Consider the following 18,508-nt stretch of genomic DNA (forward strand, 5'->3'; position numbering starts at 1 on the left):
AATCAAATGACTTTTCCAGGTTTTTTATGACCATACGAACCCTGGTATTCAATCGAGGCCACTGCTTATATATTAATTCCGTTAATCTTACATGAGGTACAGAGATTTCCTTACATAACTTTTAATCATGAAAGATACATTTTGTAAATTGGACATGTATAGATATATGTGTGTAAACCAACATTTTTAATGTATGTATTAAAAACAGACTCTTTACCTTTATTGCTACTTAATATATGATATGATGCTTTTGACAGAGGGATTAGGGGAGGAGGTGAAAGTGATTGAATGTTAAAATCACATCATGTAAACTCTTGGTAGATGTCTCAGACTCAGATATATTGTCCTTTTTATCCTTTTATTTTTCTAGTTTAATCCGCAAATGCTGTGTAAAAACAACTTGAATAATGCCTTTCTGTAGTCAAGGTCGGAAGGCCTGCAAGAGTCTAGGGAGTCAGATAAAATGTTCCCAGTTAAAAAATATTTGCGTACACAAGAGAAGCATATTATGGGATGTTGAGAAAGACCAATGTGAATGAAGATGAATATGATACGTGATAAAAAGGAAGTAGGGCTTATGATAATGTTTTAATCCAAGACAAAGACTTTGAAAGACTTTATTCAAGCATAAATGAATATGTATGATTTTACAGAATAAATACTGTATTTTAGAGCTCATGTTTCGTGGCTCTCTGATGTATGCTTCGGTGTAAAAGAGAATTCAGATCTTTTTTTTTGTGATAATTTTACCATTAAAGGCAGGGTCGGCAGGTTTTTCAAAAAAAATTTTTTTCCAAATTTGTTTAAACTTTCTTTATATACCAATACATAATTAAAATGTAAGTACTCTGAAAAATAGAGTATAAAAATCGGGTGTCTGTAGTCCTCTCAGGGCGCAATAAACACAGCTACTTATTTCCATTCGGAACGAATAAAATGATTGGCTGGGTGACTGTCACTCTCCCTCGCTACCATGGCTAACACCCCTGCCGCTACAGGAGCTGCCCACATGCGCGCACCCGTTTGACTCGAGGAGGGGAAGAGGCACGGAATCACAATTATGGCAGAGAAAGAGCAGTCAAAATTCCCAGTACCTGCATATACAGTCAGCGAAGGCAAACAAGGCAAGAAAAGGAACTAGTAAGGTAGAAAGGTAGGCTACTTGTCTCCGGAGTGTAACGTTAGTCCTCATCAGAGCCAACAGTGCTTTCATCGTGGAAGCTCTTACATGCAAAACACCGTATATGTTATGAATCTTACATGAAATTCACCTTCATCACAGTGTAACTGATGATAATGGGAAAACGTGTATCAATGCAACCTGTTTTTAGCTCGTTAGCAAATCAAACTCAATATATTTTAAACTTTACCAGTATCGATATGCTAGCTTGATAGTGAGTACTAACAGCCATGTTAGTTGTTTATATTCATAATGATAAAGTTAGGTATTTTATATGTGACTCTGACATGATGTCACTACATGCACTGCGCTCCTCTCCGCTCGGCGCTGGCAAACGCGTCCTCCTCCAGCTGAGCGGTCGGCGTCGCTCGTTCATGTGTTTTGGGGGCGTGGCTTTGGAAGGAGCCCAGAAGTGAGGGGGGTGGGGGGGTGGGAGTGAATGGAAATAAGTAGCTGTGTTCATTGCAGCCCTGAGAGGACTAAAGACACTCGATTTTATACTCTCTTTTTCAGAGTACTTACATTTTAATTATGTATTGGTATATAAATAAAGTTTAAAAAAAAAATATATTTTTTTTTTTTTGAAAAAAACTGCCGACCCTGCCTTTAAGTGGCCAGACTTTAATTTTACTGGTGAATTTTGCCACTTGTTTACCCAAAAAAGGACTTAAAAGAAAATAATGCGAACAGAAGAGATTCATCCAAGGGAGAAAACACTAGTAGTGTACCCAGGAAACTCAAAGAAAAACACCCAATTATTTCAGTGGGACATACAGGTACATCAATCATCACAGGAAGCCTGCACTTGTCAAATGATTTCATGCACTCCTAGTTTTCTACTGTAAATGAACTTAAAATGCAGCGTGCATTAGCTTAAATTGACTTGGCCTGATTTCTTCATTGTTCCCTTCCTCACTGACCTTCTGTTTTGATGTAGCGTGTTAGTGCACTTTTTAGGGTGTGTGGGACATCCGACCTGACGTCTTCTGCTCAATAAACACCTGAAGCACCACCTGGAATGTGCATATGTGAAAATTAATTGATTAATTGATTGATACAACCGACACCACCATGCTTTGTGGTGTCGGTTGTATCAATCAATGCAAGCTCCATAAAGACATTGATGAGCGAGTTTGGTGTGGAGGAACTTGACTGGACTGCACAGAGTCCTGACCTCAACCCAATAACACCTTCGGGATGAACTTCAAATGGTAGCTCTACTTCAAATCTGTCTCTAATCATAAGTAACATCAGACTTTAGTTAGTTCATACACTTTTACTCAAAAAATGTAAACATTTCCAAAGCATAAGAGAAAACTGACAGGCACAAATAATAACACAACTCATACTCTGGTCTGTAATACTGTACAAACAGTGAAATGACCCAGTGATGCTAGACTAAATATCTAGACTACAGGAAAGCTGCTCAGAAATCAAATTCAGTTGTTGTATGACATATGGTTCATGTCAGATTATGTCTTTAAATCATAATTTTTATAATGATACTGTGATATACCACATGGCATGAATGATGAAAGCAACTAAAGAAATAAAGCCTTTTTGACAGACCAAGACACTATGATGATTCAGGAGCAGTTTGTTCTTTAGCATGTTTCTTCTGGTTTGTCTGAAAACTACATACCTAAGAACTACAACTGACTTCAGCCTCAGCCTCGAAATCAACTGCAAATAAAAATCTAACATTGAATCTCTCAAGATCTCAGCAGAGGAGGATTAAACAACTCCACAAACCGCATTACCAGCTTCACTTATTAATAACCAGACTGACTTTATTTCTGTCAGACGTCTACAATAGTAGAATTATACAAATACAAAATCTTATTGAGAAGAATTAACAGAGGATTAGAAGTTGATGATTACTGAGTTATGTTTAAGGTCACCGTGATGGTGATCAGTGTTCGCTTTAGTTCCTGCGGTGCGAACATGCCAAAAAGTGAATACTTCCACCAACTTAAAGTAACTACGAAAACGTTCATTAGGTGGGAAAGCTCCTTACAATGATTCAGGAGCAGTTTGTTCTTTAGCGTGTTTCTTCTGGTGGGTCTGAAAACTACCTAAATAAGCGAATCTCTCGTTGCAGATGGAGCAGCGGTAAGGCTTCTCTCCTGTATGAACTCGCTCATGAGTCTTCAGGACGTCTAACCGAGCAAACGTCTTGTCACACTGAGAACACTTGAATGATCTTTCTCCTGTATGAATCCGCTGGTGATTTATTAAGGTATCACACCTACTAAAACTCTTCCCACAAACACCACAGGGATACGGTCTTTCTCCAGTGTGAACTCTCTGATGAGTTCTAAAATGATTTGTAGTTATGAAGCTCATCCCGCAGTAGGAGCACAGGTACGGTTTCTCTCCGGTGTGAGTCCTCTCATGGCAAGTCAATTGAGATTTTTGACGGAAACTTTTATCGCAGTGTGAACACTGATACGGTTTCTCCTCAGAGTGTATTTTCTGGTGTACATGCAGATTGCTTGAGTTTGTGAAGGTTTTCCCACATTCGCTGCACTGGTAAGGCCTCTCGTTGGTGTGAACGCGCACATGCTTCTTCAAATGGGATCCATGGTTGTAACTCTTCTCGCAGTGAGGGCACTTGTACGGCCTTTCACCCGTATGGATTCGCTTATGAGCATCAAGATTCGCTCTGGTGCTGAAATACTTGTCGCACTCGCTGCAGTGGAAAGTCTTTTCACCAGTGTGGATTCGCTTATGAGCATCAAGACGTTCTTTGGTGCTGAAATACTTGTCGCACTCACTGCAGTGGAAAAGCTTTTTGCTGTGTGTCTTTACATGATTTGTTAGACCTGAAGAATTAAAAAAATCCTTCCCGCACTGTTCACAGTGAAACTCTTTCGTCACATGCTGTTTTGAATGAAGTCTTTTCTCTTTTGAGGTAGGAAAGCTGATGTTGCATCTCTTGCAGGTGAATTCTTTCTGTTCTGTGTGTGTTCTCTCATGTCTCGCTAAATTTCCCTGTGAGCTCAATGTTTTCCCACAGGTTACGCAGGAAAAACTCTTGACCTTCAGCTGCTCTTTTGATGTTGAGACTGTTTCTCCATCAGAAGATGAACCAGTGTCCTCACCTGAAAGGAACAATAGGGTATATGTAAGTGAAATTTATCAGTGGATCTGAAAGTCCAAGAAGATGCTGGTAGCTAAGAAGTTCAGACAGATGGTACACCATTTAAACTTTAAAGGGAACATATCATGAAAATCGGACTTTTTTACGTGTTTAAGTGCTATAATCGGGTCCGCGGTGCATCTACCGACTAGGGCTGCTTTTTGATTATGGAAAAAATCATAATCACGATAATTTTGGTCAGTATTGAAATCACGATTATGCAACACGATTATTTCACATGACTTTGGGAACGTGTTGCATTTATTAAAAAGACACCTTTCAACAATTCTTAAAAAATCGAAATTTGAACATTTATTGTACTTTTTGAACTACTAAAATTAATAATATAACAGATAATACTTCAAATAAGTATTTAAATTTTTCCTGCAGGTCTACCACTTATGATGCGAGAAATTCCCCCACAAACATTGATTCACTTTAGCAAGTAGATTGAATGAGTTGGGACCCGAAATCGAAATTCAATTAACCCCTTGCTCATCACCCCCAATTTTGGCAAGTGCTGCATACATGACATACCCAAAATAAAAAGGTTGCTGCTCATAAGTCATTCTGAATAGACACATAACCAACATATACTGTATTTAGAAAGCCAACCCTTGAGAGTTTACAGTTCAAGGCTCAAATTAACCAGACTGTTATTAATATTGAGATATATAGCCTAAGCTCAAACATAAAAACAAAAAAAACTAATATTAAGAATATATTTATTAAATGTATAAAAATATTATGTGAATTTAGGATAGCAACTTATAACCACAACTAAAGTGTAGCCACAACTGTGGTCATGCTTCGTTTCAAATCTGAGAATGATATCTCTAAAATTATGCATTTTATGAAGCCTATTGTGAGACCATGTCAGGGGAGACTTTGGAGAAGGCTAAAAGATTCTCATCAAATATTTTATTGCCCTGTAAACACCCATTTACTGTCTCTGACTAATGTCTGGTGAGGAGAACTGGCCCCATTCATGTTCTTTTCATTTAAATCGACCAACCTTTCACACCTGTGCCGGTATGATACTTGGTCTTCATTATTCTTTTAGCCTTATTCTTTTGTTTGAATTCAGCCATTATAGCCTTTCTTCTGGCATAATGCATGGGCATTGACACCTTGTAACCACCTATACACGAAAAATCCACGCATTAACTTAAGTCTTGTTAGAAAACAAACAACAAAAAAACTATTATTGGAATTTTAAATGCAAATTCTTTTAAAAATATATATATTATGGAATAGAAAGCTCCTGCAGCAGGTGCATTAGCACAACAGGTAGCCTCAAGCTACATGACACAATTTAATTTATTAATATTACACTTTTCTTTAAAGGTCACTTTAAAATACCATCGAGTATTTGTATCATATTCCGGTCGCGGTTTAAAATGGATTCAAGTCCAAAAAAGATTTTGAAATATGTTATTTTTAGCATTTTATATGAAGCTATGGGCTATGCTAAACCCTTACCTTTATTTTTTATTTATATAAAAATACCCCAAATCGCACGAAAATCACCCACAAAACACAAATACTTCGTTTCGTGCATTTATTAGCTACTTGTTTCAGATGAAGAAATGTCACTTTCGCTTTGTTATCAAAGCGAACTATTATTCAGAACTATTATTCTGTATGACGGATTTTTTACTAGCATGTGATAATTATTCATTATTTCTTCAAATATGTGCACCATTGTACTTATATCCCTGGCGGATTCTGTATAGTTCATGTATTTAGACACAAATAAACCGGAGAAGACGAGAATGGGTGTTGTGTGGGCATTCTTCGCCGACCCCGCTACGTTCATAGGGGGTTGCGGCGGCGTTTTGTTTACTCCGAGAGCAGGACCGAGAGCTCTATTCCAAGCCTGTGGACAGCTGCCAGCGGCGCACACCAACGACGTCATTGAATGCGTCATCAGAGCGCTCATGGTTCAGGTCTAAAAAACCCAGGCCCCCTGCTGGAGGAACCACGCACTGCGCACCTGGGAAAACGCGGAGTGGACCATACTGTGCTGCGCTCTCTGGTAAAGTGGACTCCATCAGAATAGAATAGAACTGTTAAACTGTCAATCACTTACAAACAAGGCATCCTTTATCCACAACTATATATTTGATCAGAAGCTTGATTTTATGTGCCTCACTGAGACCTGGCACAAATCAGAAGTGTATTCTGCACTTAATGAAGCGTGCTATTCATATCTGGAAAAAGCCAGGGGAAATGGACGTGGAGGGGGGTTGGCGGTTATTTATCGCTCTGATCTGCACCTGTCCTCTGTGACATTGCCAAAGCTGTCATCATTTGAATGCTTGTCTTTTACGTGTGAAAAGCCCATCCCACTTACAACCATCCTCATATACCGGCCACCTAAACCACACCCACATTTCATTTCAGAATTAACTGAGTTACTCTTGTCAGTGTGCACCACATCAAACAATGTGGCAATTCTTGGAGACTTTAATATCCATGTTAATTCTCCCACTAGCCAATAAACTACAGAATTATTACAACTTCTTGATACACTCAATCTCAGACAACTCGTGACAGTCCCTACCCATACAAAAGGGCACACACTGGACCTCATTATAACAAATTTTCCTGTTAACAATGTTCATGTACATGATTTAGGCATATCTGATCATAATGCCATATCATTAGACTTTTCATTCCTGACCTCACTCAGTAAGCCTAAACACAAAATCTGCTTTTGCAAAACAAAAGACATTAACCCTGAACACCTGTCTTACGACCTACAAAACTTGGCCATATCCGCTCATCACTCTTCTCCTGACGCACTTGTCGACCATTACAATACCGGACTGCAAGAGATACTTGATGCCCATGCGCCCCTCAAGACACGAACTGTAACATTTACACGCTCTGCCCCGTGGTACACTGGTGCGCTGCGTAGTCAGAAGGCGGCTGGGAGGGTCCTTGAGAGGCGCTACGTTGCTTCTGGGCTGATTGTCCATAAAACTGCTTATAGAGAGCACCAAAGATCATATTCCAAATTACTCGGTCACAATACTATTCCAACATCATTAACAATAATCCAGGAAATTCAAAACAGCTCTTTAACCCTCATGTGGTGTTCATGTCATTTTTGACTGGAGAAGATTTTCTTTTTCCTGAAAATACTAGTTAATGTTATCGCATTGAACTGAAACTTAGTGACTTTGTTCACAGAGACTATAACAACTTGTCCACATTTATTTATTTATTTTTTTACTTTTTTTGTGTTGTTTTTTTCACCTTGTTACACCTATGGTGTTCCCGGTCAAAAATGACAGGCCTCCACAAAATAGCTTATAAATCCCTCGTTATGCTATATTATCCCCAAAAATTGGATTCAATCTTTTTATCAACTTGTTTTCTTTCAATTAGGACTGGTTTTGTATTCAATTTTCAAACAGTTTAATTGTAGGAGTCATTTATTCGAGCTTATGCACCTCAGTTTTTGAGTGAAAAAAGCATTATTTGTTAATAATTTTGGCAATATTGAGAAAAATATGAAAATAAATTGCACTGTTGATCACACTAGTCTACTTTAATGTTTAACCAGGAAATTTCTTTTGAAATGCTTTTATTTTGTACAAAATGACACAGAGTCACACTTGTGGTGTTCCCGGTCAAAAATGACGAGCCTACACAAAATAGCTTATAAATCACTTGTTATGCTATATTTTCACCAAAAATTGGATTCAATCTTTTTATCAACTTGTTTTCTTTCAATTAGGACTGGTTTTGTATTCAATTTTCAAACAGTTTAATTGTAGGAGTCATTTATTCGAGCTTATGCACCTCAGTTTTTGAGTGAAAAAAGCATTATTTGTTAATAATTTTGGCAATATTGAGAAAAATATGAAAATAAATTGCACTGTTGATCACACTAGTCTACTTTAATGTTTAACCAGGAAATTTCTTTTGAAATGCTTTTATTTTGTACAAAATGACACAGAGTCACACTTGTGGTGTTCCCGGTCAAAAACTCATACAGGTTTGGAACAACTTGAGGGAGAGTAAATGATGACAGAATTTTAATTTTTGGGTGAACTATCCCTTTAATATGTTTATAAGCAACTGAAAAAAACACAAATGTCAGGGCATGTCAGAACATCTCAAGGACCCCAAAAACACCCCAGACCCCAGAGGGTTAACAATAAAAACGATGACTACAATGACAGAAGGGTACAAAAGGTATAACATACAAGATATAAAAAGCTTCCCATTTAAATGAGTGATACTAGAAAAGTATAAAAACACACACGGAAAATAAGTCAAAACTCAGTTGTGAAAATACACTACTGTAGACTTGCTAAAGAATCAGAATCAGAAATACTTTAATAATCTTTAATATATATATACTACTGGTCAAAAGTTTTAGATCAGTAAGATTTTTTAATGTTTTTAAAATAAGTATTTTCTGCTCACCAAGGCTGCATTTATTTGATAAAAAAAGTAATATTGTGAAATATTATGGCAATTTAAAATTACTTAAAATGAATGTTTTCTATTTTAATATATTTTAAAATGTAATTTATTCCTCAGATGAAAGCTGAATTTTCAGCATCATTACTCCAGTCTTCAGTGTCACATGATCCTTCAGAAATCACTCTAATATGATGATTTGATGTAAAAAAAAAAAAAAAAAAAAAACATTAATTATTATTTTCAATGTTGAAAACAGTTTTGATTTGATGAATAGAAAGTTCAAAAGAACAACATTTATTTAAGATAGAATTTTTTCTAACATTATAAATGTCTTTACTGTAACTTTTGATCAGTTTAACTCACCCTTGCCTTGATGAATAAAAGTATTGATTTATTTTATTTATTTCCCCCAAATATAAAATTAAAATTCTTACTGACCCCAAACTTTTGAACGGTAGTGTTTAATGTTACAAAAGCTTTCCATTTCAGTTAAATGCTGTTCTTTTGAACTTTCTTTTCATCATAGCATCATGAAATAAAAATTTAAAAAACTGTTTTCTCATTGATAATAATCGTTTATTGAGCATCAAACCATCATATTAGAATGATTTCTGAAGGATCATGTGACACTGAAGACTGGAGTCAGGGCCTGAATTTCATTTTGGAAAATGGGGGGGAAATCCCCCCTTAGGTGATTCTTATGGGGGGGGAATTTTTAATTTGAGGGGGGAGTTTAGCCCTTTTTTTTATTACATTTATCTCGCCTAAATGTATGCTCACTCATTGTATTTTTACAATGGGGTAATTTTGTTCTAAAGAATTTACACAACACAAGGAAGCTTGATTTCAATCTTTGCATTAAATTGAAAAAAGTAGCACAAATAAATAGCCTACAATAGAATAAAGAGACAAGTTTGTGCTTAGGTCTAACACTATACTACAGAGACTGAATAAAGTAATCAAATGTAAAATAACACTGGGTAGTATTTTAGGCCTGACTAAATTAAATACATAGGCTATTATTCCTGATTCCTTAAAATGAAAGCTATGTTTTGTTTGACAACCAAATTAATGACAGACACATATGGCTGCTGTCACTGTAAGAGCTAGTGCACGGATCCTGTTTTCATTATACGGTCACGTGCGATTTATGCTTATTTAAGACATAACCAACTGTGTTTAGAGGATATCACCAAGACCGAAAATTGTCATATTTTTTTGCATGTTTTTGACTGTTAAAGCGATATAATCCACGAAAAATTACTTTTGTTACCCGCGAGCTGTTTGGGAGGCGGCTTTACTCTATGTATGTGTGCAGAGAAAAAAAACCATCTCTCAGACAGCGCCCAAGTACCGAATTGATCCTGAAAATTTAGCTTTGCATCACAGAAATAAATGATAATTTAAAGTATAATAAATTGAAAACCAATTATTTTAAATTGTAATAATATATCACAATATTAAAAAAAAAAATCTGTATTTTTGATCAAATAAATGCAGGCTTGATGAGCAGAAGAAACTTCTTTCAAAAACATTAAAAATAGTAATGTTTCCAAACTGTTGGCCTGTACTGTAAATGCAACCAACAACAACAACCAACTGACCAACTGAATTTAGCTAGCTGCTGAACAATATCCCAATTAGCAATTAGCATTAGTCTAAAAAACGAAATATATTACCGAAAACACTCGACATGTCAACAAAACATAAACAGAACATCTTCCCAAACACATATCAAGCTTATTTAACCCTCTGATGGTCTTCGTTTCTGTCCACACTCGTGGTCTTTGGGGTCTCCAGAGACCCCAGACAATAACATTTAATTTTGTAACAAGATAATAGTTTTTTTTTTACAAATGTAATGTAATTTTACTCTGTTTGTTAATGTTTTTACTCAACATTTGTGCAGTTTTTGGAGGATTTATGATATCTTTTAAATTTCTATAAATAAATAAAAAAACATTTATTTAAATAGGCTTTTTACAAAAAAACAGCATTTGATGTAAAATTCACTTTATAAAAGACCCAGATTTCTAACTTTCATTCATGGGGATAACATGGATCATTTTAAATGGTTTAATGTAACATTTATACCAATTTTTTGGAAAATGCAGTTTAAAAAAATAAATAAAATCACTTTAACCACTAGATGGCTATAGAGCTCCACTATATGCTATTTGCTATTTGACTACCTGAAAGATATCTTTTCACAAGTTGGATTCAGTTGGATTGATATCTAAATATTATAAAATCACAATTATAACAAAAATAAAATATTTTTTGTCAAAGTTTAGTATTTTTTGTACTGAAAAACCCCCAGTTTTTCAATAATGTTACATTATGATTAGAATCAAACCTGAACAAAATGTTACAAACAGAAATGTTGGAGTCTTAAGATTTTATCATTTATTTCAATCATCTATTTTGAATCTAATTCTACAATTTTAATCAACATTTCAGTTACTAACTGTAACAGAACAAAAATGAACAGAAATGAACAGTTATATTACATATGAACACATGAACTGAACAGCAATAATAAGTGAGCAAATAAAGCAGTAAAAAGATAAAATTTAGTAAAAAAAATCAGTAAATGGGGAAAAAAAATCAAACAACGAGGAACAATAATTGGTGGTTTCATCTCAGTCTCGTTTACAGTGCACTGCAGGTGTTTTAGCCTTACAAGTGTGTGTGTGTGTGTGTGTGTGTGTGTGTGTGTGTGTGTGTGTGTGTGTGTGTGTGTGTGTGTGTGTGTGTGAGTGTGCACATTTTCAATGTGTCAATGTCACCAATTTATTTTTGTGGTGGTACTGCATTTTGGATGATTTTATTTTACAAATGATAAGAGAACAGTTTTTATAGTCTCAAAAATGTATTCCTCTATATGTGTGTGTGTGTGTGTACGTACGCGTGTTGTGAGCAATATAATTTAGCATTGTGGATGTTTTTTGCATTGGTGGAAGTGTGCCACATTATTTGTGCCATTTCTGTCGATGTGTTCTGCGTTGTTTCTGATTTTGATGATGAATTTTGTCTATTCTGATTGCACGAGTGTCACAAATTTTGTCACGGCAACATAAAAACAGATATCATTCCAATTTTTTTTTTTTTTTTTTTGTAGATCTAGAAAGTGTTGAGAGCCGTAGAAGGTTTCATACCATTTGGACAAAGGGAACTTTTTTTTTTTTTTTTTGAGCAAAAGTCATTTGCGGGTCAAAAAGACCCCGAAGACCATCAGAGGGTTAAAAACCTCGAAAGCATAAACACTCATTCAAAGTACCTGGAAAAGGGAGATGTAAATAACCATAACAATAAGTTCCCGCGGGACTTAAGGCAGAACAGCCAATCATCAGCCGGTCACACTCAAAGCCGGTGTCATGTTTGAGAGGAGGCAGCCGCAGCGAGCGCTGACACAGAGCGGCCAGAGAAACAGAGGAGCGACTGTAGTAAGTTGTGCAAAACTGCAGAAAAACTGCAGAAAAAGTGCGGGTGTTGAACCCTCTCACCGGGAAAAGTGCGGGTGTTGAACCCTCTCACCGGGAAAAGTGTGGGTGTTAAAATACCCACATCCTCACGGGTGCGACGCCCCTGCCTGACGGGCAAGGGGTTAATTGTACAGCCCTACTACCAACCCAGAAACGTGAAAAGTGACAACCCAGTAACTTTGTTTTGGTAAGCCTCTCTCTGCAATCATGTTAAAAAATACGTAGGAAGAGGATCTTATTATAATATTTGTCACAATAATATCGAATCCGCACGTTTCCACCCACGGTGCCGCCATTTCGGAAGCGACAACAGTGTAACCAGTTCTAACGCAGTGGCAAAAGTTCAAGCAAAGCATGTAAACTGTTCTGTCGTTGCTGCAAAGACGAGCACTGAACACTATCTGACCAACATCTGTCTTATAAAGACCTCAGGAAACTGTGACAACTTGTATAATTTAAACATGATGGCTCATGATCAATGTAACTCCACAACAACTACACAAATGTATCCAATAACCATTCAGAAACGTCAAGGTGCGTCTAAAAGTGAAGCTCTTCCTGAGTCTCTCCGTAAGGCTGCACTCGCTACTGGTTATTTCTGAGATTCTGGATGAGTGAGATTGGCCTGTTTTGTTACTGCCGGAGTATCTGAAGAAGAGGTCAACACGGAGCTCCCGAGACCCGAGGACCTGGGATACGACCCGGATATTACTTCAGGTCCTGGGTCTGTTTAACATTGTGTGTAATATACCCAAATTAGGATAAGAAAAGTGTGAGCCAAGAAATAAGGTTTAAAAAAAACACAAATTGCACTAAAAAGTTCTTCAGGTTCCTCCAGGCAGCGAACGTGCAGTCTCAAGCGCATCATGACAACCTAGAGCGGGACTTATCCCGCCAAGCCACGCTTTACACTTCTCCAAACACTTCTTTACTACTCTCCCATTTTTATTATAATAAGAATGAACTGTCTTGTTTGATCTTAAAGTTTTGGTGGTCAGACTCGGCGCAGAGACCACAGAGATAATAGCAAATAAATACTGCTGACTTCAGCGGCCATGGCACTGAACGAGCAATCATTGTTAAAGTTCAAAACTTATTATGCAAGTTAACTCGAGTCGAAATGGAAATCTGCAAAGTCGCATTTGTCATCCGTCACCGTGACATCAAGTGGACTTTTGAAGCTGAAATAATGAGTGGATTAAGCTTGGAATAGGGATGGCGAAAACTAAAAATGTTCTCGACCGACCACCGAGCCTCATTAGCCGGGTGAAACCGGTTAACCGGTTACTTTAAAATATGCTATTTGAAATAACAGCCATTTCGAGCAGCGCCTGCAATTTCGCAACTCTGTCGCATCTCTCTGCCGCTCTGCCTCCCGCTCTCACACACACACACACTGCCCGTGCCCTTCCACTCACGTCACTTTTTAAAGTCCCGCAAACACGGCGCCGAGGAGCTTGTATGTAATCGGAGGACAAATGGCTCCTTAGTTTCAAAATGGTTTGGGTACAAGGTGATCGCGTTGAAAATAAAGGCGTTTGTCTAGCTCATTTGAAACATTGCCGCGGCTAAGAAAATGACAGCTCCGAAGAGACGCCGCTTTAGTTTGAGGTAGTGCTAACAATAATAAAGAAAGATGATGATAGCACTGTATCACACAAGTTGCAACTTACATCTGTGTCATTCTTGTTGGTGAAATGGTCCCACACACTACTTTTCTTTGCAGGCTTCATCCTGTCGTCTGCCCTGGCTCTAACCTCGCGTGTTTTAGCCTGTAGCCTTTACTTTTCGCAAACCTTGTGAGCGCGCGAACCCAAACGCTGTGACCTCGCGCCAAATGTTTTTATTGGTTTATTAAGTACAAACAGGCGAGTTATGAAAAATTGAGTGTGAGGGATTTGTTCACTTCACACAAAAAGATCTTGGAATGAGATGGCTAACTGTAGTAGCGTTTAGTCCACTGTCTATAATAGCCTAATTTAGAGATCACTTTTTTTTTTTTAACCGACTACCGACAGCTTTGATCGGTTAACGTTGATACGGTCAACCATCGGTCAAACGGTCATCGGTTAACATCCCTAGCTTGGAATAACGAGAGGAATAACATGTATAGAACTTTCTTGTCGGAGGATTGTAATGCATCACAGTCAATTAAAATTTTAAATTTTTCGCAACATGTGTGGAATATGTGACAATCGGGTCCAGTCAGGTCTGTGTCTTCCCGCCGGGTTCGGGTCCAGCTTTCAAATAATAGACGGTCCAGGTCGGTTCCGGGTAGTACATTTATGGCATTTCTCGGATCTACACGGGTCCGGGTCCAGCTTTTGAAATAATAGACGGGTCCGGGTCGGTTCGGTGTAGCACATTACGGGTCTCTTCGGGTTTGGAAACGAATTTTTGGACCGTGTAGACCTCTAATCTGAAGCTCGTGTAAAGGCTCCGCCCTCTTCTGAATGGAGGCGGAGCTGCAGCTCATTTGCATTTAAAAGGATACACACAAAAACGGCACGTTCTTGCTCACACCCAAAAAGGGGCAGATTTGACAAGCTATAATAATAAATGATAATAAATGATCTGGGGGATAATGAGCTGAAATTTCAGCTATCGCTCGTTGGTGTGGACGCAAATATGGTTATAGTTATCGTTATAGTTATCATGCGGTGTGTGAATGGTCCTTTAATATTTTGGACTATATCCACAAGCTCAGAGAGGGATATTGGTTCAAACTGATCAATCAAAGCAGAGCAAGCAAAATAAATAAATAAATCTAGAAATGCTATGCAGGTCTCCGGTGTACCATCCAGAAGTGGTAAGAGGAGAGAAAACTGTATTTATCATGTTAAACAGAGCATTGGGATTTTATTATTATCATTGTAATTAGATTTTATTTTCTCACTCAAATCGTTCAGTTTTACTATCGTCTGCCATTATGTTCCCTATTATCTGACAAGATCTGCTGTCAAACCTGATCAGGAGCATCAGAGACCAACAGCCAATATGATCCTGATCCTACAGAGTCTCTACTGAATGACCAATGAATCACATTCAAGTGTCATGAAAAAGATCATGAAAGAAACACACCTGCAGGTATAAACTCGTCATCATCCTCCTCATTCTGATCTTCATCCTCCTCCTCCTCATGGCTCTGTTGTTGTTCCTCTGCTGTGGTTTCTTCTCCTCGTCTCTCTATCAGGTTCCTGCAGTCCTCCAGTTTGACGGAGCACATCTTCATCTGCTGTTCTCCAGCGTTACAGTCAGAGGTTTGATCAGCGGATCCATGATCCTGAGCGTCAGTATAACACAGTAAAGTGAGGCTGAGCTCTGAGTCCTGTGTGTCTCTGGATCTCCAGACTGAATCCTGAGCTTCTGTCCCATCAGTCACACACACTGAAACCTTCTCCAGATCCTGACAAACACATCATAGATCAACACAAATAAACAACAACCTGTTGATATTAGCCTCATTACTCAGGAGTTATCTCTAGTGAGTATATTGGAGATTTGTTTGCATATTTTGCTTCTGGCTTAATTTGAGATGTGCATAAGAAGTGAGAAGCTAACAAAACTTTGGTTTGATTGAGCTGAAGGATGAAATGATGAGCTGCTCAAACCTCTCTGTTGGGTTTGTCTCCTCTTTCTCTCAGCTTTGCCTCCAGTGACGCCACCTCTTTCTTCAGCTGACAGATTTCAGTGATGAAATCCTCAATATCCAGCATGGACAGATCAGTTCCTACTGATTTACAGCAGATCACGTCCATCTGCGCTCTCATGGTCAACATCTGAAGACAAACACAACATCATTACTACAAGACACATTTATAATTAACTCAACAGTATTTGCATGTGATTAGGTGTTTCTTAAACTATTGAAACAATGGTTTTACCATACTTTTACTCTATTTTCTTCAAATATTACATACCTCATTTCATCTCAAAGACAGTTTTTCTTTATCATTTTCACACAATAAATACTTAAATTAAAGTGAATGGTCAAACATTTATAATAATGTCAGTATATAGCTGTTGTTGACAACAAACTTTCTTCAATTTAGTGTAAACTGGTAAAGTTCATTGCTGTCATATGACCACAATAATGTTGTTTATAGTGGTCATAAGAGTTTTACCATCATTTACCTTTACAATTGCTTTGTATGTTGTTTCATTGTTCCAGACAACTTTAATGCCACCTTTACAAAACAAAAGCGTTTAAATCTAGTTTTAAAAAGGCAAATTTAGAGACGAACAAAAGTGCCCAAGACAGCAAAAATATATATACCGGTATATAAACAATACTTTTGTTTTCGAACAGGAATACTCCAATAAATAATAAGATTACCTCCGTTTACCTTCCGCTGCTGATCTTTCTCAGATTTCTCCTCGTTTCTCCTTAAAGTGTAAATCGTTTAAACTGTCCGGTACTAAACATCATCAAGCACACAATAATGTAAAATCACATCATTGATGTAAAACACCATAAACACACACGGGCTGAACTGGGCTGAACTACACTCGTTCGTGGTTTCACACAGCAACACATGATGACGCATTTCCGCCTCCTGCTGGACTGGAGCGACTGTATCGACAGCTCGATACTACTCACTTGTTTTTCAGGACTCTGAATGATTAATGTAATGTATCTTTATTGTCCCAATAAGGTGACATCCATTTAATAATTTTAATAAATATAATAATTTTCACTCAATTATTATTGCATACTGTTTAACAATACTGAGGTGCATCTGCCTCTATTCGCACTACAATTTACTTATTGCATAGAATCTGTTGCTTAATGCAAAGTGAGCGCTGTCATTATTTACCCATTTTGTGATCACAAAGGCCTTTTGCTGATAAAAATATGCACATTACAGAAAATTACTTTTAGTTTTTTAATTACTTAATTATTTGCCAAAAATTCTGACTATGTTAAGAGAGAAGAGCAGGGGCGTAATTTGTGGGGGGGTATTTTAATCTATGTATTACAACCCCCCCAATATTTATACCATGATCACATGAAAAATATGCAGACCCAAACTTCAACCCCCCTAATGTTCAAACCAAATCTACGCCCTTGGAGAAGAGACTGATATTATATTAGGCTTCACTAGCTTACACTCTGTAGTTTAAAAACTAAATATTTTAGTTGCAATATTAAAGTCAACATGACAGCATTCTACATGTTCTTAAACAAAGTCTGTGTTTTTCCTCGGCCGGCTTTTGTGTCTTTGGGGAAATTAATCTTAACATACATTAACAAACATGTTGTGCTTTTCTTTCAAAATGCATGATGTGTTCAAAGGAAAATCTACAGATGAACATCCTCAATGGTTTGATATACAGTAGATCTGATGTTTGATGTGTACATAGGCTGAAATTTCACACCACTGTATTTGTGTGTACAAAACATTCATTTGTTTACATATATGTACTGTTGTAAAGGTCAAATTGTGTTTTTCTCTGAAAATAAAGTGGATAAATGTGGGCTGTTGCTGAGACCAAAAATAAAAACAAATAAAATAATAATATTTGTTCTGAAACATTCACACGCAAAGTTGGAGGTCATGTGATCTGTAATTAGCTCTTTAGCTTTTCACTAGAACCCATCCAAGTGCAAAACCCATCGAGAGCACAACCACATACAATGAGAAGAAACTCTTATTTCTTCAGAAATGTACTGTGAATGCTTGGATGCCTCTGTCTAAAGTCCAGATCTCAACCTGACTGAGCTTCTACTAGAACACCACTGAAAATAAATACTATTTTTAAAGATGGAAACCTCTTCTTTTTATTTTTATTTTTTTAATTGGGTGGTGTAATAAAATTAATAGAGTATATATATATATATACACACACACACAAACAAGGACTAATGACTAACATGGAACACCTGTGAATAATCAGACAATGAAAACATAACACTTGAAACAAGGAGGCACATGATAGGATCACATAAGGGCAAGGGAATAACATGACAAACCAGGAAACAAGAAAAAAAAAGTGATAACAAAACCCTAAACCATCCATGACATATCCTCCCTCTATGGGCGACTCCAGACGCCCAAACAAAACATAGAAAAAGTTCAGGAGGGTGGTGGAGTAGAGGTGGTCCAGGGGGAGGGACTGAGAGCCAGGCCTGAGAAGGGGAATTGAACCTAGATCATGGGGCAGTGTCAGGCCTGGACTGTGGAGCAATGGCAGACTGTGGAGCTTTGGGGGTCCTGGGCCGTGGAGCAATGGCAGACTGTGCAGCATTGGGGGGCC

At 37.5% G+C, this 18,508-nt stretch overlaps 1 protein-coding gene across 1 annotated transcript; it reads right to left on the minus strand.

The window, feature by feature from the left end:
- Positions 1 to 2,312: 2,312 nt before the first annotated feature.
- LOC311286405 (uncharacterized protein) lies at positions 2,313 to 16,644 on the minus strand. Its single transcript, XM_084402618.1, has 5 exons — positions 16,587 to 16,644; positions 16,385 to 16,437; positions 15,862 to 16,029; positions 15,332 to 15,656; positions 2,313 to 4,284 (listed from the first exon to the last, which is right to left on the minus strand). Exons 3-5 carry the CDS (start codon positions 16,027 to 16,029, stop codon positions 3,194 to 3,196), a joined length of 1,584 nt encoding a protein of 527 aa, XP_084258744.1. The 5' UTR covers positions 16,385 to 16,437; positions 16,587 to 16,644; the 3' UTR covers positions 2,313 to 3,193.
- Positions 16,645 to 18,508: the final 1,864 nt, after the last annotated feature.

The sequence above is a fragment of the Rutilus rutilus genome (genome assembly GCF_951802725.1).
Source record: "Rutilus rutilus genome assembly, chromosome: 2".
NCBI classification, from domain to species: Eukaryota; Metazoa; Chordata; class Actinopteri; order Cypriniformes; family Leuciscidae; genus Rutilus; species Rutilus rutilus.